The sequence below is a fragment of the Symphalangus syndactylus genome, chromosome 3 (assembly GCF_028878055.3).
Source record: "Symphalangus syndactylus isolate Jambi chromosome 3, NHGRI_mSymSyn1-v2.1_pri, whole genome shotgun sequence".
In the NCBI taxonomy this organism is placed as follows: domain Eukaryota; kingdom Metazoa; phylum Chordata; class Mammalia; order Primates; family Hylobatidae; genus Symphalangus; species Symphalangus syndactylus.
In genome coordinates this window covers 136,728,282-136,754,616 of record NC_072425.2, presented here as the reverse complement: position 1 = coordinate 136,754,616, position 26,335 = coordinate 136,728,282, and the positions used below count along the sequence as shown (strand labels likewise).

General features: G+C 53.8%; 1 protein-coding gene and 1 non-coding gene across 4 annotated transcripts in view; one reads left to right on the top strand and one right to left on the bottom strand.

Annotated features, from left to right (window-relative positions):
* Nucleotides 1-26,335, top strand: part of NECTIN1 (nectin cell adhesion molecule 1) — a 96,488-nt gene that overhangs the window by 50,307 nt on the left and 19,846 nt on the right. For 2 of the 3 annotated variants that reach the window (XM_055273484.2, XM_063636588.1), the window contains exons 2-5: nt 583-933; nt 1,484-1,786; nt 2,121-2,238; nt 4,035-4,186. In XM_055273484.2, coding sequence (XP_055129459.1) covers nt 583-933; nt 1,484-1,786; nt 2,121-2,238; nt 4,035-4,186 — 924 coding nt within the window. Of the gene's footprint in view, nt 1-582; nt 934-1,483; nt 1,787-2,120; nt 2,239-4,034; nt 4,187-14,243; nt 18,550-26,335 lie in introns of those variants that run through there. The other variant, XM_055273483.2, reaches the window with a different exon arrangement.
* LOC129479911 (U6 spliceosomal RNA) lies at nt 23,117-23,222 on the bottom strand. The gene has a single exon (XR_008656840.1). It is a non-coding gene; the product is annotated as a U6 spliceosomal RNA (small nuclear RNA).

The following is a 26,335-nucleotide window of genomic DNA, read 5'->3' as shown; positions in this document are numbered from 1 at the left end:
CTTCGAGCTCACCCAGAGCCTCCTGCCTGTGATGCACCTTCTCGTCCATCACACCATTTGTTTTCCCCAGTAACCTCGTGAGGTAGAGAGGACTGGATTCTCCACCCCATTTAACAGAGGAGGAAACCAAGGCCCAGGAAGACAAAGCAGCCAGTGCATGGCTCCTAGGCTGGGGCTCTGCTCGAAAAGCAACCAAAAATGAGGGTGCAGACGTATGTTTACTAACACATAGTGATGTTTATAATCTATCATTAAGTAAAAAAGCAGCTTATGGGATAATATGTACAGCATGATTCTGACTTTTTAAAATAGATGGTTATGTGGATATACACAGATATAAAGTAAAAGAAGATAGATCCTTCAAGATTATCCTGAGTGGAAGGATCATGAGATGTTGTCACTTTCTTCTCATGATTTTTCAGTGTTGCCTAGAGTGTTTTTATAACAAGTAATTAATATTTTTACAATCAGAATAAAAACAATAATGACTGCTATAAAAGACAAGACCAGAGCACAGGGAACTCTGTGGGTGGAGGGAGGCTGTGCCTGACACTGACCACTTCCTGCTGTCCTCCTGGCCAGGCGCCCACTCCCAGGTGGTCCAGGTGAACGACTCCATGTATGGCTTCATTGGCACAGACGTGGTTCTGCACTGTAGCTTTGCCAACCCGCTGCCCAGCGTGAAGATCACCCAGGTCACGTGGCAGAAGTCCACCAATGGTTCCAAGCAGAACGTGGCCATCTATAACCCATCCATGGGCGTGTCCGTGCTGGCTCCCTACCGCGAGCGCGTGGAATTCCTGCGGCCCTCCTTCACCGATGGCACCATCCGCCTCTCCCGCTTGGAGCTGGAGGATGAGGGTGTCTATATCTGCGAGTTTGCTACCTTCCCTACGGGCAATCGGGAAAGCCAGCTCAATCTCACGGTGATGGGTAAGCTGCCCTGGGCCCCTTTCCTGTTCATCCAGAGGCCTGTGACCTCGGGGTGTGGCCATCCTCAGGATGCCTCAGTGACCCTAGACGTCCCTCTTGGGTGGGCATGCTCCCATCATTCCAAGCATGAGGCTTCCAGTCCCTTCTAGCCAGGCCACCCTACAATTCACTAGGGGCAGGGGCTTAGCTCTAGACAGTGGGGAACGTGATTCTTCAGGTTGAAGCCCACAAGGCACTGTGCTGGCAGCAGCATCAAACACCACGGTAAGGAAATGAGCCACCTGCACTGCTTGCCTTAGACATGCCGGGACTCCAGGAGGCCTAAGCTCGATGACAGGGATATGACTAGTAGGGCAGGGAGGACATAACATTAGACATGATGAACTTCCTGCAAGAGGTTCTGGGACAATCTTTGGTGCAGCACAGCTGAGAGGCAGGGATGGCCAAGGGGACCTGAAGACAAGGCCTGATGTACACCACAGCCTTTTGGCTGGTGCATCTTGGACAAGTCAACAGGGCTAGTCCCATCACTCTCTCTGCTTCCTCGCAGCCAAACCCACCAACTGGATAGAGGGTACCCAGGCAGTGCTTCAAGCCAAGAAGGGGCAGGATGACAAGGTCCTGGTGGCCACCTGCACCTCAGCCAATGGGAAGCCTCCTAGTGTGGTATCCTGGGAAACTCGGCTAAAAGGTGAGGCAGAGTACCAGGAGATCCGGAACCCCAATGGCACAGTGACGGTCATCAGCCGCTACCGCCTGGTGCCCAGCAGGGAAGCCCACCAGCAGTCCTTGGCCTGCATCGTCAACTACCACATGGACCGCTTCAAGGAAAGCCTCACTCTCAACGTGCAGTGTGAGCAGGGGTGGCGCCAGAGGCCTCCTGGGGTGGGCGCCACTGTCCCTCGTCCTTCCTCCTCTCCTTTCTCCTCCCTTTCTCTTTCTGGGGGTGCTTTCTTCTCCCCTCCTGTCTCCCGTATCTCCTCCCTTTGCTCATTTTCTCTCCTCCTTCCCTGTCCCCCTCCGGTTTCCACTCCCAGGCTCTGTGATTGCCACCCTCCCTCCCACATTTCCCTCTCTCCTGGCTGTTTCCATGCCACTGCTCCTTCCATCCCTTCCTGGCTGAAGTTCCCTTGTTCTAAGTCCCGCTCTCCTGACCTCACCCTCTTCAAACATCCCTTGCCCCACAGATGAGCCTGAGGTAACCATTGAGGGGTTTGATGGCAACTGGTACCTGCAGCGGATGGATGTGAAGCTCACCTGCAAAGCTGATGCTAACCCCCCAGCCACTGAGTACCACTGGACCACGTAAGTGCTGCAGGGCTGACCAGTCACCTTGGAAGACGGCTGGCTGGACCACGGGTGATGAGGGGCAACCACCCTACCTCTAGGAGCGTTTAGGCAGGGAAGAAATTAGGGTCTGGGCTCAGTGAGAAGCAGGGCCATGAGAGAACACCCCACCCTGCAACACACACATATACATTACGTCCATGTGTGACAGTGTCAGGGTCAGTGGAACAAGCCATTCCACCAGAGGGGTTTCCCTTGTGATCTGCTTCCCTCCCTCTTCCTAATAAAGAGTTTTGTCATTTTCCTTTGGTGATTCAGCCTGAATCACTCCCACCCCAACCCCCCAGTATTTATTTTTATCGAGGTATCCCCAGGGAAGCCGGTGTTCCAGAGCATCTCAGCTCTTTCTTTGTTCCTATTCCTTCTCTCTGGCACCCCCAGATTCTTGGGGAGGAGGCAGCAGCCAGCCCAGAATACCTGTGCTCATGGAGCACGTGCCCTGCGGCCCGCCATCCCCCTTCTTGGCCTCACGGTCTTCGCCTTGCCTTGCCTTGCCTTCGCCTTCTCCCCTCCAGCCGGCTCTGACAGCTGGGGCCAAGGCTCTTCCCAGAGAAGAGCTGGATGGAACACACAGAAAGACAGGGACATGGGGAACCAAGGAGAAGGTTGGTATGGGTTGCCAGGAGACAGCTGCCCAGGAGTCTGTCGTCTTTTTCTGGGGAGCAGAGGGCACTGGTATGTCCTACCTATGATCCTCCACTTCCTGGAATAAAAAGTGCTTCTGAAGGTGTCAGTGGGCAGAGCCTGCTGGCCAGTTTCAGCTCTGCGGACCCAGGAGCTGCTAGGTTCAACAGAATAGCTTTGTGGCCTTCGGGGTCAGGAGGAAGGAAGAAGATCCCTTGTCCTTGGCAAATTTGCAAGTCACTTCCCACATGAAAAGGTCCTGTGACATTCCCAGCAAAAACACAAAGTAGTGGAATGGAACATACTTCCTGTCTCCTTACCTGAGTGGCTTGTCAAATATAGATTCCCAGGTCTTTGTCCCAATGGTTCTGCTTCAGGAGATCTGGGGTTAGAACCAAGGCATCTGTATTATTATTATTTTTTTTTTTTTCTTTGAGATGGAGTTTCACTCTGTCACCCAGGCTGGAGTGCAATGGTGCAATCTCAGCTCACTGCAACCTCCACCTCCCAGGTTTAAGCAGTTCTTCTGCCTCACCCTCCCGAGTAACTGGGACTACAGGCGTGCACCACCACACCCAGCTAATTTTTGTACTTTTAGTAGAGATGGGGTTTCACCATATTGGCCAAGCTGGTCTCAAACTCCTGACCGTGTGATCCACCTGCCTCGGCCTCCCAAAGTGCTGGGATTACAGGCATGAGCCACCACGCCCGGCTGGCATCTGTATTATTAACCAGCTGCCCAGAAGACCAAGGACCAACAACCATGAGACGTGAATAGAAAGTAGAAAGAGCACTTTACCAGGAGTCCCGAGATTTGGCTGGAGCTCCCATGCTGCTGCCTGCCAGCTATGGTTCCCTGGCCTTGAACCTCAGGTTTCATCTGTTAAGTGGGACCAGCACCTACCTAGCCTGCCTATATTCCCATATTATGATCACATATGAAAAGCTGAATAATATAAAACTACCAAGTGAAAGAGATTATTATTATTATTTTTCTTCCTTCAAAGACGGACTCTACCACACAAGCTCAGCAAAAGGTCTAGGGGGCCTGGAGCCAAGTGGCTGACCCAGGAACAGCTTCTTGAGGCTGGAGAGTCATAACCCTATGCTGTGTCTCCCACTTCCCACAGGCTGAATGGCTCTCTCCCCAAGGGTGTGGAGGCCCAGAACAGAACCCTCTTCTTCAAGGGACCCATCAACTACAGCCTGGCAGGGACCTACATCTGTGAGGCCACCAACCCCATCGGCACACGCTCAGGCCAGGTGGAGGTCAATATCACAGGTAGGAAGCTGCATGCTCCCCAGCCTCTCCTTACCCACGGGTTCCTTCGCCACCTGCATCTCTCACCTTTGAGCGGTGCCACTGCAGGAAGATTATCTCCTTTTCCTGCTTCTCTAGTTCTCCCTTGAGCTCTGGCCATTGGTTTTGCTTTGCTTTTCTCTTTCTTTCATTTAAGGGTGCAAATGAGACACTCAGGGTGACCCCCAATCAGAGAGGGGCAGGAGGAAGGCTCTGGGAGGGAAGAAGGAAGTGCTGTTTACAGCAATGCTGTTTTGGGGGCCAATAGAGCCTGCCCTTGGATCTGCCAGCAGAACACGCTGTGGGATGCTGGCGTGGTGGGGATAGGTTTGCAGGTGGAGCTCATCTCCAAGCTCTGCACCTGTGGTCGAGGACCTCTTCATGGGCCAGAAAGTGAGGCTTACCTCAAGCAGGGAGACTGGAGAGAAAGCGAAGATGTAGCCCAAAGCCATAGTGCTTTGTGTGCCCTGCAACTGAGCTTTCCCTGCAGCTTTCTTCTGTCAACTTATCTATCCGGGCAAAGGGAGGACAAGAGGTAGGATGTTCTGAGGAGAGACTTCACCTGGGATGTGAAAGGAGCATAGGCTTAATGTCAGACAGCTGTGACCCTGGACAGGCCCTCATCTGTAAAACGGGGACAGTATGATGTGCCTTGAAGGGCTGTTGTCAGAATTCTGCATGATGTAGGTCAAGCACCTAGCACGGATCAGTCTGTCGATAAATGGCCAATGCTCCGTGATTATTACCCTGACCTCCATCATTATCATTATTATTAATGGAAGCATCAAAACAAGTCCACACAGGGGTAAACTGCCATCACAGCTTCACATGGGGAGTGTCTTTTACAGTGGACCTGAGCTAGCTGCAGGGTGACAAAGTGACAGAGTGTCTTAAAAGAGGAAGTGGTGTCCCACTGTGACTGAGATATAGGAAGTAACATGCTCAGGGACACAGAAGACTGGTCGGCAGTTCCTGGGCTCCGGCCACAAAGCCACTGCACACCTGCAAGCCATAAGGATTCATGAGCTCTGAGCCAGTGTCTGGGGAGTGGGAGACCTCATTTGTGGGTATATTTAGGGCACAGCTGCAGAAAGAGCCATGTGAAGTTGTTCAGGGTCTGCACCTACCTGTCCTCAGAGCCGTTCTGTCACGTCTCTCGCCCAGGGGCGGGAGTGTAGAGCCACTTGCTGTTGTCTGCAATCCCTGGCCTTGGCCCCAAGACTGGTCATAGGAGGAGGAGCATCAGGGTTGGAGCCTGGGGAAAGCTGGGGTGTTCCCGCGGGTTGGCAGGTGGAAGGGGCCGGTGTCACACACTTCTCCTCAGCGGGGAAAGTCCAAGTAGAGCTCAAAAGGAGCCTCATGGTTACCCAAGCTCCAGCCTTGAGATACTGGGGGAGTCAAGGGGGAGGTGGGAAGGGCAGGGCCTGTGTTCCATGTGGAGTGGCCATAGGGAACATGACTACCCGTCAGGGAGGCACTGTCACATGGGGGACAGCACAGACCTGGCCTAAGTGTTCACACACTGGCTCTTTCTAGCTGTGTGGCCTTGAGCAAGTGCTTCACCTGTCTGAGACTTGGCTTCCTAACCTCTAATATGGGGATACTCACACTTGTCTCAGGCTTCTCACGATCATGCAGTACTCCCTACGTGGCGATACCTTCCCCTGATGGTGGGCTATCAACATGTGAGGGGTGTGGGCTGGGGGCAGGAGGGCCAGGCCACCTAGGGTCCCAGCTGGAAGAGGGACACAACGTGGCTCTTGCTGAAAAGCCCCATTAGGCAGGAGCCAGGGACGCATGGCACTCACTGAATCATTGATAGGCCCAGGCACTGAGCGGCTGGCCTCCCTCAGAAGGGACTCTCAGCCCCCTCCAGAGGACTCAGGGAGTTGGCCTGAGCCTTCTCAGGGCTGTTTGTTCTTGTGCTCTCAGGCAATTTCCAAGCAGCAGCTGACCTCACCACCCTCCATCCCATATTGGCCAGTGCCTGCCACATTCTCTGGGGAGCCCATCCTGCAGGGCACAGCCATGCCCTTGCTCTAAGCCCCACTGGTCCAGAGGGAATGCATGAGCGAGAGGGATAAGTGGAAATTTAATTTTTCATTCTGGCCATTCGTTCAGGTAATAACTTTGCCCTGGGCGCATCTGGAAAGGGAAATGAGGAGTGACTGGGACAGGGCAGAAGGTGGGCAGCAGGGTGTGTGCTGGAGGGACACGTGTGTGGTGGGCCACTGCACACCTGCGCAGACTCGCTTTGGCACGGCTTCTTGGGGACCTGGGCCCCCAAGGAGGGAGCACTGAGTGGTTGCTGGGAGATGAGTGAGTAGGCAGGGCTGGAGGGCGGGGTGCCCAGGCCAGGGAAGCATGGGAAGGAAAATGGCTGGAGCAGAGTGGGCAGGGAGGAAGGAGCAAGGCCTTCTCTCTGTTGGCCACAGGGAGTCTCTGAAGGGCTCTCAGCTGGGAAGCACCGTGGTGAGGTGTGTGGGTTAGACTGAGCATTCAGGGGGCTGCGTGGATGGCACTGGGACACCTGTTAGGAGCTGCCACCATGAGTGAGTCCCTAGTGGGAAACAACAGGCCCGGGCTGTGGCTGTGGTGATGGGGGCACTGAGGAGATGGACCCGACAGAATCTGTGTGTGCTTCCGTGGGCACAGGCCCCAGAGAAGCCCCTTTCAGAGGCCCTTACATGGAGGAGCAGTTTCATGGGGTGGGCCCAGTGGTCACAAAATGAAGCTTCCTCCCTTCTCTCTCTGGGGTAATGATAAGGTGGGGAGAGGCCCAGGGTGCAGCCTCGACCAGACTGAAAAAAAAACAAATGAGGCAGCCTCTATCCCTGTGGGTGTTGGGAGGAGACAGGCCAGGCCTCTCCAGCTGGGACCCAGCCTCTCGCCACTCCCAAGAGCAGGACAGGGAGGCTGCCAGGGTATAGGATGTCCATCCCCACTCCCATCCCAGGGTGTGGGGTGTCTGTCCCAACTCACATTTCCAGTGAAGCCTGGGCTCATCCCTTGTGGGTGAGGGTCACAGTCTGCCCGTCAGGCCTGGAGTTCTTCAGACCCAGAGTTGTGGGCCTTGAAGGCCAGTGTCCTGGAAGGGAGGCAGGTGTGAGCCTGCAAGTGTGCATGCCCAGCCATGGTATGGACATGTGTCTCTGGGCATGTAAATGTGAATCAGTGTGAGCAGGCTCCGTCTGCATGCTGCGTGTGCACGTGGGAGCCCGTGGCTGTGCTGTGGCAACGTGCCATTCTCTGAGCCAGCAAATGGCAGTGTGTTGGGAGGTCTGAGAAGGCAGCTGCATCCGTGTCTCTGGGAGGATTCGGTTCTCCCCCAGCTTGACGAGGTCCTGCCTGATGGTCTGACACGAGGCACAGCTGCTGCAGCTGCAGATGGACAGAAGGGCTTCCCAGAGGTGGACCCCAGGCCTTCCCACTCTCCCTGTGGCTGGCTGCACTGCATGCTGGGAGGTGTAGTTCTTGCAGCTTCCAGGCCTAATCTGATGTCGGAGCATTTCCTGCCTGAGGAAGCGCTAGGCATTGGTTTTGGAGGCAAACCCAAACATTCTCTTTGACCCCAAACCTCCAGATCCTAGATCCAGACTGTAAGCCCTAACACTTCACTCCACCTCAGATCTATCCAAAGCCCCCAGCACCAGCCCACCTACCTCAGTCAGAGAACCAGAACCACAAAGGCATGCAGAGCCCCCACTTCCCCACTGTCCTGGCCAGCCAGGGACCCCAGAAGAGAGGTTACAACCCTTCAGGAATGGGGACAAGCTGCTCCCTTTGTAAGAGGATGTGAGGGAGGCTGGCTGGGCCCCTGCCAGCAAACACAAATGACCCTGCGGCCTGGCTCTTCTCTCTCCTCCCAGCTGCGGCCCTTGCAGCTCTGCTCCTGGCACAGAGACAGGAGCTACTGGCTGAGTGTAACAGCTGGAGGGATGGAGGGGGAGGGGAGGACACTCCACTCCACGCTAGACAGCCCCTTCTGCCTGCAAATGAGTTAGGTCCCCACGCTTCTCCTTTCTTCTCTCCCTCACTCAGTATCCTCACTCGAAAGTCTTTGATGCTGGAAGGTCATCCCAGCCATTCTGCAGCTGCTACACAGGCCCAGCCCTAAACAAAATAACCAGGGTTCTTTGGTCCCAAAAGATCCCCAGGAAAGAGTAAACCTCCTCAGGACTCAAGGAAAAAAGTTGGCTGGGCGTGGTGGCTCACATCTGTAATCCCAGCACTTTAGGAGGTCGAGGTGGGCAGACCACTTGAGATCAGGAGTTCGAGACCAGCCTGGCCAACATTGTGAAACCCCGTCTCTACAAAATATTAGCCGGGTGTGGCAGTGCGTGCCTGTAGTCCCAGCGACTCAGGAGGCTGAGGCACAAGAATTGCTTGAGCCTGGGAGGCGGAGGTTGCAGTGAGCCGAGATCGCACCACTGCACTCCAGCCCAGGCGATGGAGCGAGACTCTGTCTCAAAAAAAAAAAAAAAGGACTTAGGAAAAAAAATTAAACAGAAGGCCTGGAGGAGAAAAAAAACCTAGTATAATCTGGTCCCAAGCCACCACACCACTCCTTCTGTCACCCACTCCAGAGAAACAAGGTCCCAGTGGGCCCCATGCAGGTTTATTTGAGTCTCTCCTTAATACTTGCTCCGCCTAGAACAAGGCTTATGTCTAAGACATAATTTTGCCATTGTAGAATTCATTCTGTCGTTCAACAAATATTTCTTGAACATTGGCCACATGACAGGCAGTCTAGGTGCTTGGTATAAATCCATGAGCAAAACAGACAGAAAGTCCCTATCCTTGTGGAGCTTACGTTTTCGCATAGGAGGAAAGACAATAGATAAAATACATTTTTAAAAAATATGTAGGCTGGGCGCAGTGGCTCATGCCTGTAATCCCAGCACTTTGGGAGGCTGAGGCGGGTGGCTCATCTGAGGTCAGGAGCTTGAGACCAGCTTGGCCAACATGGTGAAACCCCATCTCTACTAAAATTATAAAAATTAGCCAGGAGTGGTGGCACACGCCTGTAATCCCAGCTACTCAGGAGGCTGAGGCAGGAGAATCGCTTGAACCCGGGAGGCGGAGGTTGCAGTGAGCCAAGATGGTGCCACTGCACTCCAGCCTGGGCAACAGAGCAAGACTCCGTCTCAAAAACAAACAAAAAAAAGTAGTAATTTTGAAGGTGAAATTGAGGAGGAAAAAAAAGAGGGTAAGGGGATCCCGTGTTGGGGACCACACAGGTGGAGTGGGCTTATGAGCTGCAGTTTTAAATAGGGTAGTTGGGGAAGGTCTTGATGAGAAGGGGCTGAGCTGTGTCCCAAAGGGGGTAAAGGAGTGAACCTGGGGCCCCTAGGGAAGTAGCTTCCAGGGGGCAGAGCAGCCCGTGCAGTGTGTGCCAGGAGTGGGGCAAGCCTGCAGGAAAGCAGGAACAGATGACTTCAGAGGTGGGGCAGGGCATAGGGCACGCAGAACATGTTAAGGCTCTAGGGAGAGTCATTGGAGGGCTCTGAGCAGATATGACTTACACTTCAACAGGATTTATCTGGCTGCTGTGTGGAAAACAGTCCACAAAGGGAAAGGGTGGAATCAGGAAAGCAGTTAGGCAGCTATTGCAATCAATAATCCAGATGAAAGATGAGGGTATCTTGGATCAGGGTGGTAGTGATGGAGACGGTGAGAAGAGGTCAGGTTCAAGGTGCATTTTTTTTTTTTTTTTGTGAGACGGAGTCTTGCACTGTTGCCCAGGCTGGAGTGCAATGGCACAAACTTGGCTCACTGCAACTTCCACCTCCCAGGCTCAAGCAATTCTCCTGCCTCAGCCTCCCAAGTAGCTGGGATTACAGGCACCCATCACTACACCTGGCTAATTTTTGTATTTTTAGTAGAGACGAGGTTTCACCATGTTGGTCAGGCTGGTCTTGAACTCCTGACCTTAGGTGATCCATCCGCCTTGGCCTCCCAAAGTGCTGGGATTACAGGCATGAGCCACTGTGCCCAGCCTGCATTTTCAATTATAACTTACAAACTAGTTGGGACACCAGTCATTCTTGTGAAACAGGTAAGACCGTACACTCTACCATACTGCAATGATGTGGCTTGAGAGGTCCAGAAAATTCAACCTAGTTGAGGAAAATGTAGGAGAGCTTTATTTTTTATTGAGTCTCTGCTGTTGAAGAAAGCACAAAAGTAACAATAGTGAGCTTATAGACTACTGCAACACACTGAAATGAGTCAATCCCAAATGATCACGAGGCTGCCACTTCCTCAAACCCTGTCCTCATTCCTGCAGAAGAGAAGAACTTTAGCCATTTGAAAACTGGCAGAAGGACCAGAGCCAGCCATGGTAAATTCTAATTTGCATTTATTTGCAATTTATACAGGCTTTACTATGCTATGTCAGTATGCGATTCATGGAATGACCTTAGCAATTATTGCAACCAGAATGAGAGGTGCAGACCATTAGCACATAAAAATTCAAAAAAGAAAAAGATCATGGTAAACTGGAGAAGAGAAGGCTCCTGAAGAAGGGGCTGGAGAAGTGCAATAGGTGGGGAGGGAGGATGAGGAAAGGCATTCCTGGCGGGGCAAACTGCATGTGTAAAGGCTTGCAGTAAGGAATCAACTTGGATAACAAGGACAGCAAGGAAGGTGAGTTGACCAAACCCAAGATACGGTTGCATGACGGACACTTTGAAGGCCAGACTGCACAGCCCAACAGGCAGTTGGGGAGCCATTGCTGGGCTTTGAGAAAGCGAGTGGTTGTGTCTACACGGTGAAGATTAACCTGGTGACTGTGGGTGGGGTGACTCAAGGCAGGCAGAGGCAAAACAAAAGTGGGAGATTTAGGAATCGACCACTGCAGTAAAACCTGGCGGGTGGATCACAAGGTCAGGAGATCAAGACCATCCTCGCTAACGCGGTGAAACCCCGTCTCTACTAAAAATACAAAAAATTAGCCGGGTGTAGTGGTGGGCGCCTGTAATCCCAGCTACTCAGGAGGCTGAGGCAGGAGAATGGCGTGAACCCGGGAGGCGGAGCTTGCAGTGAGCCCAGATCGCACCACTGCACTCCAGCCTGGCAACAGAGCGAGATTCCATCTCAAAAAAAAAAAAAAAAACCTGGCATAAGTTCCATGGTGGTGACAGTGGAGACAGGAAGTTGTGTTGAATGGAGAGGGTTTAGAAGGAAGATGGCAAACCAGGTTGGTACAGATGGGTGTTGAAGTGGTGGTAAGAATTCCAAATGAGGATGTGCTACAGGTCAGTTTTTCTACTGTGTCCACCTAGGTATCAGTTATGTGAGACTGTCTTGGAGGCAGGAGGTATGGGGTTCATGCTGCAGTATGTTAGGAAACATGGCATTTGATGTGTCCCTCTAATAGTTCACGGTGTGCACGAGAAGGTAACAGGGTCTGATGCTTTTGTCTAAGCCAACATTTTGACCCCCATATTTTTGCTGACCCTTTGAGCCAATGGTTTGAGATTCCATGGGCCACAGTTTGGGAGATGCTGTGGAGATACAGTCCCAGAGTTGGGTGAGAACTATGTACCCTAAATAATTTGGAGAGCCAGCAGGATAAGGGTGACTCCGGAAGTTGATACTAGTCTGTCACTAGGAAAGAAAGCAGAGGGTCAAGGCTGAGGGTCCCAGGACAAAGCATCCAGCGAGACAGCTGGAACAGAGAGAAGGAGCAACACCGCTGGAGATAGCACTCAGAGAGGAAAGCCGAGAACCACGGAATCTTGTACTGGAAGGCAAGGGACATGTTTCGGAAAAATGGCAGCTCCCTCCATCTGGATGCTTCCTTATCCTCCTGGCCTCTCCAAGTCCGGCCTCCTCCAAGAAGCCTTCTCTAATGCCAAGACACACCACCTCGTTCCCCTGCACCCTGCACTTCCCTGCCAGTTTCCTTAACATCTGCATGTGCTGTCTCTGAGTGTCCTTCTCTTCCCCGGGGAGGCTGTGAGTTTCTCATATCCCGTGACTAGCAGGATAGATGCTCAGTATGTTTGCTGATGGGAAGGATGGATGGAGAGAGGAAGGCAGGTGTAGACAGGAGAGACCATTCAGATCTGGGTGAGAACCGAGGACAGGCAGGCAGGCTGAGTACAGAGGAGGCTAGGTTCTTCCCAGCTGCCTCTGGTGTACCCCTGGTGGAGGCTGCTCCCACCTCGTGGGGAGCAGTTGTGGGGCCCTTTTGAGGGTGGTAAACAGATGGGACCTGGTGAGCCAGGAGACGCTTGAAGTTCCGGGGAGGCTGCTGCGGAGACAGGCGGTCAGGACAAAGATCCCGTGAATATGTACTGGGCAGCTGCTGGCTGACCTGCACCAAGGATGGTGGTGGCAGGTGGGGAGCGGGGTCCTCCATGGCAGTGCTCCTCTGCCAGCGCCCACGTGTACAGGAGCCCCTGGGTGGTCCCGGCTCAGCCGCGTGACCTTGGATGAGTGAGTGGCCTCCCCTTCCTTGGGCCCTGTGTTTTCGTCAGCCCTTCCAGCCCAAATTCCTGGAAGGCCTTTCCTCTTTCCTAGAATCTCCACCCTGCTGCAGCCTGCGGAGTGGGACAGCACCCCACACATGCCCCGGGAGGAGGGAGCAGGCTCAGGGGAGGAGCATGATTCCCATGGAGTGAGAGATACTGAATCAGAGAGTGAGCCGGCAGCAGTATACAGGCAAACAGTATACGGGCAAACTGGCCCTTTACATGGGCCTGGAGCAAGGAGGGCCTGAGCGGCCAAGGTCAGCCTTCTGGGCTTGCCCTAGACCCACAGCCTAGTGCCTCTGACCAAGGCCAGCTGTGGTCTCCGGTGCCACCCTGTGGTGGTGCCAGGAACCATTTCCCTTTGCCTCACCTTAGGGCCTCTTTGGCCTGTGGCATGGCCCTGGTTTCAGCCACCTTCCCAGGCCCTGTAAGGCAAGGGAAGGGGCAGTGTTGGCCAAAGAACAGTACTGTGGCCCAGCCCCACTGGCACAGAAAGCCACCCACCCAGCCTTCTCTCCCGTCCCACCTGCTTCCTTTCTCTTCTTTTCACCTTTCCTGCCTCCTCATTTCGGCTGTGTCCACGGAGCATACAGATTTGCACACTCACGTTCCTCATGTCGGCACGGGCATGCAGGCCCTCCCAGCATGTGCTCCCTGAGTGGCGGGCTTGCTATGACGGCAAGGGTGTGTGCCTGTGCCAACTTGTGTGTACTCGACATTGCCATGCACGCGCACATGCACATGCTTTCATCCCCATTTCTGCCATCCTTGCCCTGTGCTTGTGCCCTGCCATGCTGGTATCTTACACTTATAACCCAGGCTGGCAGCACTGCCAGGCCCCCACCTTGCCCTGCAGGCCCAGACCACAGCCAAGAACCACAGCCCTGGTTACTGGCACCTTGGCAGCTGATTGGCACTCATGGGGCATCTCCTGAGCCAGTGCCTGGGAACCTGTTTTCCCTGTGCCCTGCAGGCAGACAAAATCAGGTGCAGAACACCTAGGTGGCTCCTGGTTCTGGGTCTTGGAAGCAGAAGGGTATCAGTGACATTTGCACACGTTCTATGTGCAGGAGAAGCAACGTTGCATCATTGCTGGGTGGCCTCAGGCAAGTTATTTAACCTCTGCAAGCCTCAGCTCCTCGGATATCCAATGAGAATGAATGGCATACCTCCTCAGGGTTGTGGCTGTGAATGGCATGGAGTGGACAGGTGGACAGTGTGCTGCAGCTGGAACTGGCACATGTGTCTCACTGCACCATGAATGGGGGTTGAGCTGGGCCAGCACCACACCAAGGACAGTGGGGATGGAAGACCCTGGTGCTGTGGGTACTGCCTTCTGCCTCTCCTCTTGCCTGTCTCTCACTCCAGCTACCAACGCTGTGGCATGTTAGGGCTCCAGGATGGGTGGGGTGCTGCAGGGCCTCGAACTGGAGCTGCTCAAACCTGGGGTGCAGACAGCCTGTCCTTCCTGGCCTCTCCTTTCCCTGCCCCCCGCCATCCCCTCTACACCCCAGGAGCACACGCTGATGCTGTCCCCTCCATCTCTTTTCCTCACCCAGAATTCCCCTACACCCCATCTCCTCCCGAACATGGGCGGCGCGCCGGGCCGGTGCCCACGGCCATCATTGGGGGCGTGGCGGGGAGCGTCCTGCTGGTGCTGATTGTGGTCGGCGGGATCGTGGTCGCCCTGCGTCGGCGCCGGCACACCTTCAAGGGTGACTACAGCACCAAGAAGCACGTGTATGGCAACGGCTACAGCAAGGCAGGCATCCCCCAGCACCACCCACCGATGGCGCAGAACCTGCAGTACCCCGACGACTCGGACGACGAGAAGAAGGCCGGCCCGCTGGGTGGAAGCAGCTATGAGGAGGAGGAGGAGGAGGAGGGCGGTGGAGGGGGCGAGCGCAAGGTGGGCGGCCCCCACCCTAAATATGACGAGGACGCCAAGCGGCCCTACTTCACCGTGGATGAGGCCGAGGCCCGTCAGGACGGCTACGGGGACCGGACTCTGGGCTACCAGTACGACCCTGAGCAGCTGGACTTGGCTGAGAACATGGTTTCTCAGAACGACGGGTCTTTCATTTCCAAGAAGGAGTGGTACGTGTAGCCCCCCCTTCCAGAGCCTCTGTCTGTGACCGCTCCTCCCCAGCCCCTCCCCGCACGCCCCCTGCCCGCCCCCCACCTCCCACTCCAGGAGCTGAACAGAGACTTGCCCAGCTGCCCAAAGCCAGCCCCGAACTCCTGGGGGGCCAGGGGAGCCCAGGGCAGCCACGACTTGGCTTTGTGTTTTATTTCCTCCCTCTCCTCCGCCCTTCCCCATGGTGTTGTGTTCGACTGTGGCTTTAGTGTTACTGTATCTTCCCTTTACGGGCCCCACCTGCCTGCCCTCTGTGTAGGGAGCCCTGTTCTCGCCTTGTGTACCTGGGCATCCCTCCAGGGTTTGGGGAGCCAGCCTCCCCCGCCCCCCAACACTGGAATTTGTGTTTCTTCACTGGGGGTGGAGGGCTCAAGGGGCTCTAAGAGGGAAAAGCTCCCCACACCCCCAGATGCTGCTCCTCCTCCCGGGGAGAGGGAACACAACACCCGCTGATGAAAGCTGATGCAGCCGGGAGTTTGGACCTTGGGTCTAGACAGCCGGTGCGCCCAAGAGGTAGGGGGAGGGGTGCGGCTTCTCCCCAGTTCCCAGGGAGTCTTGTTTGTTAAGTGGGGCCTTGGGCAGTGTTTTCCTGCTGAGGGTGGTTTCACATTTTTTTTCCTCATTGGCCCACAGAGAGTGGAGTTGGCCTAGCTCTGATGCATCCCCTCTTTATCCCCAATGTGCCCCCTCCATTAGGGGCTCCGGCCCACACTTGCTCTCTGCCTCTGCTGACGCGTGCACACACACACACACACACACACACACACACACGCATGCACTGCTCCTCTCTGCCTGCTTTCCCCTGGGGTCCCATACCCTGCCCCATCCAGACACTGCCCAAGGCCCACCCGTCTATTTCCACCTCGTTCTCCCTTTAACCTGAGAATGGGGTCTGCCTATAGAAGCTTCCAGAGACAGCCGAGACTGGGCCCCCGGTGCCTCCACCCTAGGATCTCAGGCCCTCCCCAAACTGCTTCTTACAGCGTGGAGGTTTCTCTGATTTCTCCCTTATCTAGCAACACTTGGTTCTGTTGGCTAGTCAGGGCTGGGATCCCAGGGGGATCCACCTGCAGGAGTCAGAGGTAAAGAAGCATCCACACGGAGGGTAGTGGAGAAGGAAGCCCACATGGCAGACGCTCTGCAAACACAGTCCGAGGGACTGAGGAGTCCATACAATGCCTCACACACAAAGGCCATTGTCAAAGCCTCGGGCCTGACAGAAAGTGAGGGGGGTGGGGCCGCTAGGCCACCTCCTGCTCAGCCACCCCTGGTCCTCATTCTGGGATGAGGGGAGGGCCTGGAAGAAGCCCTCCCTTTCAGTGCAGATTCCCTCCTTGAATGGGACATTGAGTTCCTATCAGCCACCCCAGACTGGGTCTTCCCATGTATGTAATGGAGGAAGACCCCTCCCAGCCCTCTTTCAGTCCCCCAGCTCAAAGTGCCTCAGTTCCTCCATCTGCTCCCAGATCCCCTGGCACTCTAGACAGGCATGCCTATGGGAAGGACCCTGGGATGGAGAGGCAGGCTTCTCGGCCCTTCATGCCTGCCCACTGGGATTCCAGTTAACTCACCCCAGGGTGTCAGGGGCTCTGCAGGATGGCAAGTGTTGGGGAGGAGGGAGGCAGACCACTCTGTGCCCCACGGGCACTGACCTACCCTTCCATAGGCTTCCTAAGGGAGCCCCCCCAGCCCCTCCCCTCCCCTCCCTGGTGCTGCTATTGAACCCCCAGCCAGCTCCATTTCTGCCCCGGCAACCCTGGGCCCAGCAGGGGGGTCATCGTTGTCTGGCCCTCACTGCCCTGGCCCCAGCCCAGGCTGCCCAGTAGCCACGTAGCAGAAGTCTGAAGCCATGCCAGCCCTGGTGCGGCTCTCCCCTCTACACATTTGGGGTACTGGATGGGGTGAAGTTAGGGGAGAAAATTATGGAGTCTTTCCAGCCACAGGGCAGAGGGAGGTGGAGGAGCTGGGCTGCTTCTCCCAGCAGTATTAGTGTCCCCCCAGGGCAGGGGACCTTTTCCACATTATATCACTGCCCCATCCCACCTTACAACACTCTGGCCCCTCTGCTTGGTCCCCTTTTCCCCCAGGCAGGAGGCAATCCCAGGGGCCTGCCTAATAAGAGGCATTTCCTGTCCCTGTCTCCTCCTGCATCTCCTTTATCCTGCACTGCCACCCTCTATTCCCCATTCTGTGATGGACTTTGAAGGCCCCAAGCCCAGCCAAAGCACTGAGTTCCCCTTTAAGACACCTCCACACCCTCCCCACAAGCAAAGCACAAATTTTGAGGTCCATGTAGCATGGGCCACATAGGAGGCTCCTGACTTGCCAGGGCCCAGCCTCAGTATACCCACCGAGCAGCTGCCAGCCTGGGCTGAGGGTGGGCATGAGGCAGGGATCATCACTTGGACCTAGGGATGTGAGGTTTTCTGTGCCCCAAGTTTGTTGGGAAGGTGGGCACTACTGCTGGGCCCACAGACACAGCCAGCTGGCAAAAGGGAGGTCTAGCCCAGCAGACAGATGAGGACGTTTTGCTTCTCCTTCATGTCCACAGCATGAGCTGAGCTTCTGCTTTGCTGGAAATGAAATAAACTTGGTATTAATTGTGCCAAGGCCTCCCCAGTTGTCATCCTGCCTCTTGTTGCCCTCCCTGTCCTTGCCCCCCACCCCACACCCATGCCCCTGTTTCCTTACAGATTTTGATATTGTTCTAACGTGTAATAGAACCAGCTGAGTCCCCTTTTATCAGAAGGGTCTGAAAAGCAGCAGCATAGAGTAGGTGAACACAGGCCTGCAAGTGCAACCACCTCGGACCCAGCACATGTGCCCACAGTGGACACACTCACACCTCCAACACACCCACACGCAGGCATGTGTACACACACGTACACACGCATGCATGCACAGCCAGATGGCCACTCAGCACAGATGTGGCAGAGGGAATGGTCTGAGCCTGCTGAAAGCCCTTAAGGAGAAACGAAGATTTCCCAGTGCCTGGGCTATAAGAGAGCTTTATAGGGGCCCTGTTTCCCGGGCATGCGCTTCCTCTGCCAGCCAACCCCCACGTGCCCAAGTCACTGGTGCAATAACTTTTCTGCCTTCCTCAGAGCAGAGAAATTGGGAATTGTGTTAGGTGGGTGTGGGCAGCTCTGCTGAGCCAAGCAGACACAGGTGTCTCCTGGGAGGAGAGGAGTGCTCCCAGGCCTCGGGGGTCCAGACAGAGACCGCCAAAGCCTGAATGCCAACAGAAACCCTCTCCTAGTGAGGGGCAGGTGAATGTGCCCCAGGTCCCCACACCCACAGGGAGGCTTCACACACCGCCCAGTGCCGAGGATGCCAGGAGGCAGGCCCCTCTGCTGCTGCCATTGCTGCCAACACTGCCCAGCTTGCGAGGCCAGGAGGAGCCCCTGTCCCACTTGGTGCTGCTGCTCTTCTGACCCCTGCTGTGAGGAATGGGATTCTTGGTCGAAAAAATTGGTTTTCCTTTTTTGTATAAATGAAAAGAATCCAGGAGAAGCTGCCACCCTCCCCTCCGAGCGTGATGCGCTTACCTTGCTTCGGCGTCTTGTCGCCCTTTCCGCCTTTGGTCCAGGGACAGCCCAGCAGATCCTCCTGGTTCTGACCTGGGGGTGTTTGCATCACCCCCTTTTACTTGTATTAAAAAAATGATGGGTTGAAAATGTACTGAGGAAAAAAATGTACTTTTTTATAAATAAAGTGTTCAAAACAAACTGGTTTGCATCCCATCACTGCCCTGCTCCATGGCAGTGGGGGCGGGGAAGGCGTGGAGCTGGAGGGGGTGGCACCGAGGGATAGTGAGGGGAAGGGACCCCCCACCCCATGTCCAGGTTCCAGGGTTCCAGAGGAGCAGGTGCCTTGAGGGAGACTGCTCACAGGCTGCCCCAGAACCATCTTCCATGCAGGTGAGAAGACCGTGGACTTTGACGACAGCATAGCAGAGGGAGGGGTGGGCGTCCACAGACACAGGAGGGAGGCCTTTAAGAAAGTAAGGCCTGAGAGGGCTGGGGGTACACACAGCAGAGAGGGAAAGCTCTGTGCCGGCTGGTGCCCTCCTGGGGGTACGGGTGCCTCCTGCCCCAGACTCCAGTTCCCCTATCACCCACTCCTGCTGTCCTGTTCCTGCCACGTCCCCTCCTGTGGCTGTTTGGAGAAGAAAACCAGCAGTGTCACACCTGCTGTGTTAGGTCCCTGGGGATGGAGAAGAGCTGAGAGCTTTATCCTTTCATCTTCTATTTCGAAGATACTGCCCAGACCCATCCCCTGCAAGCTCTCCCTGTGACCCACCCCTCCCGTGCCTCCCATTTGTCTCCAGGGGGCTGGTTGTTTGGAGAGAAGTTCTTCTTGTTCCTTGGTTACCTCCCCACTCTGCCCACCAGCACCATCTGCTTCCCATCTCCTGGGCTGGAATGCAGGACAAATCGATCCTGGGGGTGGGAGTGGCAGGGGCTTCAGAGACTGCCCCGTCCCAGCCATCCCTCCGTCACCCCCCGCACCCAGTAGCATCTCCTTTCACTGAAATCCACACCAACGACCCCTGGGAAAGGGAGGGGATAGGAACGATAGAGCCAAGATGGCTGCTTAGCAGAAAACCCTCCTGCCCATTGTGGGCAAGGCCACATCCTCCACACCCAGGATTGGGGCTGCACGGGCAGAAGTAGGCGTGCAGAAGGAGAAGCCAGCAGCTGTTGGCAGCTGGCTGAGCCCCCGCTGGAAGGCCAAACCCTAGAAGGGGCTGTGTTTAGATGTTGATATTCGAATGAGATGCAAATTGGTTGCTTAAGCGGTCACTTCCTCAGTTTTCCAGGCTGTCTGTTTAGGTTAATTTTTAATTTGTGCAGGCAATAAATGCGTAATTACATTATTAATATATTGGAAGAGAGCAGTGGACAGAACATCCTAACTGGCATTTAACTAGAGCATTCCAGCAAATTAGCCAAGACTTTCTCCAGCAGTGGAAGGAGGGCAAGCCAATTCATCTCAGGCACAACCCCTCTGGACAGAGCTTTGGGCTGGAGAAGCTAGACTCGGTCCCTTCCCCAGGTCTTGGTGCCAGTATGTCCCCTTACAGACATCCCGGCCTAAAGGATACTGGGAGTCCAAGGGCATACTCTTAGTCTTCTATTCCAGTTGGGCCTTGGAAGAACTTTCTGCTAGGCTGTGGCTCCTTCTGCCCAAACCACAACCCTTGCCTCCATCCCTCCAGCACCACCCTCAGCAGAGCAGAGGACCAAAGGCCTGGAAGCAGCACCTGTCTGAGTGTCTAAGGTCCCCCCTGGGATGTGCCCACCATATCCCTATCTTGGCTGGTGGGCCCAGGACTAAGCTCCTCTCTGGAGACTATGGAGGCCTTTCTCTCCGTTACCCTATCCTACCCACTCCTGGTTGCAGATGGTTAAGGAGATAAACTTGATGAATTGAGGAATTCATTTATTCATCTACAACACATTTTTGGCCACTCTGGGACTGTAATGCTGTGACAGCCACACCCAGCATCCCAGCTCTAAAGAATTCAGAACGCTGGGTATCCCCGATTCCAAAATGGCCAGTGCCATACTAGCCACCGGCTGTCGCAGAGCTGTGTGTAAAGCGCTGGGGTAGCACAGGACGGGAGTGGGTCATTGTGTTTGGGAGGGTCTGATGTGATATTTCACCTGGGCCTTGAAGGATGTGCCGGAGTTCTCCAGACAGAGATCTGTTAAGAGTATTTCGGGCAGCCTTGAGAATTTACCATCTTACATTAGTTGTTCTAAAAGAGATCATCCTACTCCAACACACTCATTCTGCACATAGAGAACTAGAATCTAGAGAGAAAACTATGATTTGGCCCAAGCATGCGCCAATCATGCTCAAGGGCACGGCCACATCCTGAGAGCAGCAGGAGGGGAGGAACCCAGGGGAAGGGGTGGCACCAGCCTGACTCGTGGTGGGATGCTAGATCTGGTACAAACTTCTGTTCCCTTACAAAGTAGCAAGAACCCCCAGTGGGATGTAAACTGAGTTTGCAGGATCCATATTTTGTGTTAAGTGGAGTTGTCGGAGTCAGATGGGGCTCATTGGGGAAGACTTCCTGGAAAAGGTGCTATCTGACATGGTTTGAAGAATGAGAAGGACATGGATTGGGTGGGAAAGTTGGAGAAGGAAAGCCCTCTGAACGCTTGAGGGGAGTGCCAGCTAGACCTGCTTCTGAAACCACCTCTGTACCGGTGCCCACAGCTGGAGGCTCTGCCCCCACATCCTCCAGACACTATGCCAAGCAGCATGATGCAGAGCAGTCCTTGGGTTCTACCTAGTTGTTGGCTTCTTGGACCCCAGACCCTATTTTCTCCCCAGGTTTGCCGGCTTGATGGCAGAGCCAGGCCAAGTCCTTCTCTATGGGAGACTGCAGTTCCACTCCCCATCCCCGGAACAACTCCCAGATGAGGCGCTGCAGGCAATGTCCTCACCCCAGCCTCCCCTCTGCCAAGCATGCCTCCCACCGCACACACACAGCATATACACACTCCAGGAGCTGGGGCCTCATCTAAGCTGGCGCCTCTAGCAACTTTGCATCCAAGCTCATCTTGAGCTCCATGGAGAAAAGCATATAGCTGGCCGCTTGGCTTGAGAACCAGCCACAGGGCATCATCAACATACATCACAGGCCCCATTGAGCGCAGAGAACTTCACCCAGGCTACACTCCAGAATCATCTGGGGATTTTAAAAAATCAGGCCCCGCCCCACGCTAATAGGGTCAGAGCCTCTGGGATTCGGATTAGGGCCTAGACAGACCTTTTTTGTTTGTTTTTGAGACGGGGTCTTGGTTTGTCACCCAGGCTGGAGTGCAGTGGCACAATCACAGCTCACTGCAGCCTCAACCTCCTGGGCTCAAGCAATCCTCTTGCCTCAGCCTCCCAAGTAGGCTATGGGTACCTGCCACCATGCCCAGCTAGTCTTATTACTATTATTTTATAGAGACAGGGGTCTCCCTATGTTACCCAGGCTAGTCTCAAACTTCTGGCCTCAAGCAATCCTCCCAAAGTGCTAGGATTATAGGTGTGAGCCACTGAGCCCTGTAACAGGCTTTTTTTTTTTTTTTTAAAGACAGAGTCTCACTCTATCACCAGGCTACAATGCAGTGGCGCAATTTCGGCTCACTGCAACCTCCGACTCCCTGGTTCAAGTGATTCTCCTGCCTCTGGCTCCCCAATAGCTAGGACTACACGCACGTGCCACCACAACCCAGCTAATTTTTTGTATTTTTAGTACAGACAGGGTTTCACCATGTTGGCCAGGATGGTCTTGATCTCCTGAACTTGTGATCCACCCACCTCGGCCTCCCAAAGTGCTGGGATTATAGGCGTAAGTCACCGCGCCTGGCCCTAACAGGCATATTTTTAATAAGCTACCCAGGAGATTCCAATAGACAGCCAGCATGGAGGCAGAGGCCACCCCAGGTGTCAGTCATGAGGAAGAGGTGGGTCTTGAGATAAGAAAATGGGACTGAAGGGGTGGGAAGTTGAGTTATTCCGTGAGTTAAGATACATAGGGTTTGAGTGCCGAATAATGCTATTTATTGTTGTCATCCATCACTTTCATATTCATCATTCGTCACCTGTGAAACTTGGGATCCCGGATGACAGTGACTGCAATGGAGGTCACCACCTGAGGCAAGTAGGGGGCAGGATGGAGCCACACCCATAATCCTCATGAAGCAGGTTTTTGGGGTTTAGACCACCTATAGGTGCTTGTTCCCTGGGCATCTGTCAGAAGGGGAAGAGGGATTATGAAACAGCCCAGGCAGGAGGTCCCATAGCCCTGAGTGGAGCTCCTTGCTCCATGTTACTGTCAACCTAGGAGAAGTGAAGGTGCTTCATGAAGGAAGGTGACAGTTTCCCTATATCCCCGTTAAGCAGATGAGGGAGGACCCTTGGAGAGAGGCGGAAGGGTGGAAGGGGAGGGTGGCAGGGCCTGTGCTCTTTGAGTCCTCGGCTCTCTGCCTGAGGATGGGCCTGAAGGTCCCTAACAAAGGCCTCTTCCATTCCACAGTGAGTAAAGACTTCCTTGGGGATGACTGACCCAGAGACTAGCTGGCCAGGGTCCCCAGCCTGACCTCCTGCTCACACCCACCCTCCCCTCAGTAGCCAGCTCCTTTTCATTTTGCAACACTCCTGGGACCCTCATCCCTGAGATCCCCCATGACATCCAGGGCAAAAAGAGACAGCAAGTAACAGAACGGCACAAGCTGCCTTCCAACCTAGGCTGGCAGCCCCTTGAGGACTGGGATCTTGTCTTTTTCTTTTTTAATGTGATGCTTCACAAATTTGCATGTCATCTTTGCACAGGGCCATGCTAATCGTCTCTGTATCGTTGCAATTTTAGTACATGTGCTGCCGAAGCAAGCACTGGGATCATGTCTTACTCATCCCCAGTACCCAGCCCAGAGCTAGCACAGAGTGGGTGCTCAACAGAGGCTGAACCAAATTGAACGGATCAAAATGAGAGTCAAAAGAGGCCTTTTAGCTGGGCGTGGTGGCTCCTGCCTGTAATGCCAACACTTTGGGGACCTGAGGTGGGAGGATCGCTTGAGGCCGAGAGTTTGAAACTAGCCTGAGTGACATAGCAAGACTTTCATCTCTACAAGGAATTAAAAAATTATCCAGGTGTGGTACACACCTGTGGTCCCAGCTACTTGGGAGGCTGAGGTGGGAGGATCGCTTGAGCCCAGGAGCTGGAGGCTGCAGTGAGCTCTAATTGTACCATTGCACCCCAGGATAAGTGACAGAATGAGATCTTGTGTCTTAAAATAAATAAATCAAAATAAAAGAGACCTTTCAGGTGGTGAAGCCCAACCTTCCCCAAGACAGGGGTTTTCCTCCAAATGCGCCCAGCCTCTGGTGCTGGGCAATTCATTACCTCTGAAGGTAAGCCCTGATGCCACAGGGCTACCCTTCTATGCGGACAAAATTTCCCTCCCCTACGCTTTACCCATTGGTCTAGGTATTTCCCTGGGAAGCTACACAGAATAACTCCATCTAGCCTTCTTGGGATAGTCCTTCAAATATTGGAAGATGGCTACTCCTCACCAAACCACTTTTTCAGATATTTAAACCAATGCTATCGTCATCAGGCCACTTGGCAACACAGCTGTTAGGAGCCTGGGCTTCAGAGTCAGGCAAACCTGGTTTCAAGTCTTGACTCCATTGATCAGTAGCTGTGGGAAAGCATTGTCACAATGGCCAGCTCAGAGCAAGCCCTCACGCCAACATCAAACGACCCCAGTTACCTACGGACCAGTCGCAGTGTGTCAGTGTGTGTTCACCAACTACCACAAATGGACCCCTCTGGTGTAGAATGTTTTTTCTTTTATTTTTAGTATGGGATTTTTGATAGTGGGAGAGGCCACACCTATGTGGAGGTAGGGAGTCTATTTCCCATAGACGGTCTGTACCTTCCACTCAATTTATTGTGAGCCTAAAATTGTTACCCAGTCACGGTGGCCCACGCCTGTAATCCCAGAACTTTGGGAGGCCGAGGTGGGTGGATCACCTGAGGTCAGGAGTTCAAGACCAGCCTGGCCAACATGGTGAAACCCCATCTCTACTAAAAATACAAAAAATTAGCCGGGCGTGGTGGTGGGCGCCTGTAATCCCAGCTACTCAGGAGGCTGAGGCCAGAGAATAGCTAGATCCCAGGAGGCAGATGTTGCAGTGGACCAAGGTCACACCATTGCACTCCAGCCTTGGCAACAAGAGTGAAACTTCATCTCAAAAATAAAATAAAAAATAAAAAATAAATTTAAGTCTATTTTTAAAGAAAAGTCCCTGGGCCAGGCACAGTGGCTCACACCTGTAATCCCAGCACTTTCGGAGGCCAAGGTGGGCAGATCACAGGGTCAGGAGTTTGAGACCAGCCTGGCCAATATGGGAAACCCCATCTCTACTAAAAATACAAAAATTAGCTGGGCATTGTGGTGGGCACTTGTAGTCCCAGCTACTCAGGAGGCTGAGGCAGGAGAATTGCTTGAACCGGGGAGGCGGAGGTTGCAGTGAGCTGAGATTGCGCCACTGCACTCCAGCCTGGGCGACTGAGTGAGATTCCATCTCAAAAAAAAGAAAAAGGTGTTCCTGAAGAAAAACACACACACACACACACACACACACACACACACACACTGCCATCTCCCTCTCATTCTGAGGGCCAGGTATTAAATACTGATCCCTGGAGCTGGTCTGACCAGCAGGGAATGGGGGTGGAGGGGTGAGGAATTGTCTGTGTGTCCTCCCTGAACCTGGCCTACCCCCCCTTACACAGTGGGCACAGCAAACCCATCTGACCTTAGGAGGTTGGCATGGGACACAGAGGGGCTCAATCCTGGTGGTTAAACTTCTGAGGGCAGGAGGGGGTTGGATGGATGGATGGATGGATGGATGGATGGATGGATGGATGGATGGATGGATATGTGGATGGATGGATGAATATTTGTATGGGCAAGTAAACCTTTGAGTTGTTTTCATGTGTGCCACCTCTAAGCAGGTCTTCTTCACTCTGTACTTGGGCTGCCTATTTACTCCCCAAATGTAATTTTCATGCATCTCTGCAATGTTTTATCTTGGTAATGAGGATCAGCATTTCAGCCTGTGGCATTCCGTTTTTTGTTTTTTTTTTTTTTTTTTGAGACGGAGTCTCTCTCTGTCGCCCAGGCTGGAGTGCAGTGGCGCGATCTTGGCTCACTGCAAGCTCCGCCTCCCGGGTTCACACCATTCTCCTGCCTCAGCCTCTCCGAGTAGCTGGGACTACAGGCGCCCACCACCACGCCCGGCTAATTTTTTGTATTTTTAGTAGAGACGGGGTTTCACCGTGGTCTCGATCTCCTGACCTCGTGATCCGCCCGCCTCGGCCTCCCAAAGTGCTGGGATTACAAGCGTGAGCCACCGCGCCCGGCCTCAGCCTGTGGCATTCCTTTTGGATGCTTATTCCATCAGTTCAGTCCATGGCAGACATTTATAGAAAACCTGGTGCAAGGAAAGAGACAGGGCTTTAGAGTCAAACTGACCTTGATCAATCCCTGGTTCCATCACCTATCAGCTCTGCAGACCTTCAGCAAGGTGCCTGCCTTTCCTGAATTTTATTTCTCAATCTATGTGAGTAGACTACTGGGATGAATAAAGATAGTTCATATATGGAGTAAAGTATTTGTAAAACAGGTAATAGGGATACTTGCCACCAACGGCTATAAGGATTAAAGGAGAATGGACTCCTTGTAAAGCACTCAACAGAACACCTAGAACAGACTGCTCAGCTGTGTTGAACTAGGATAGTGTTCTTACTTACTGTTATTTTCACCACTGGGTATCTGCCCTAAGCGAGGAAACAGAACTCGTCATGGAAACAACATCAAGAAGTAAGACATTTGCCAAGTTCCAGGTAGGATCCCAGCTCTGTGCCTTCCTGGCTACGTGGTGAGCACCACTCCCTTATTTTCTCTCCGATTTACATCATCTCGCACCATGACCCAC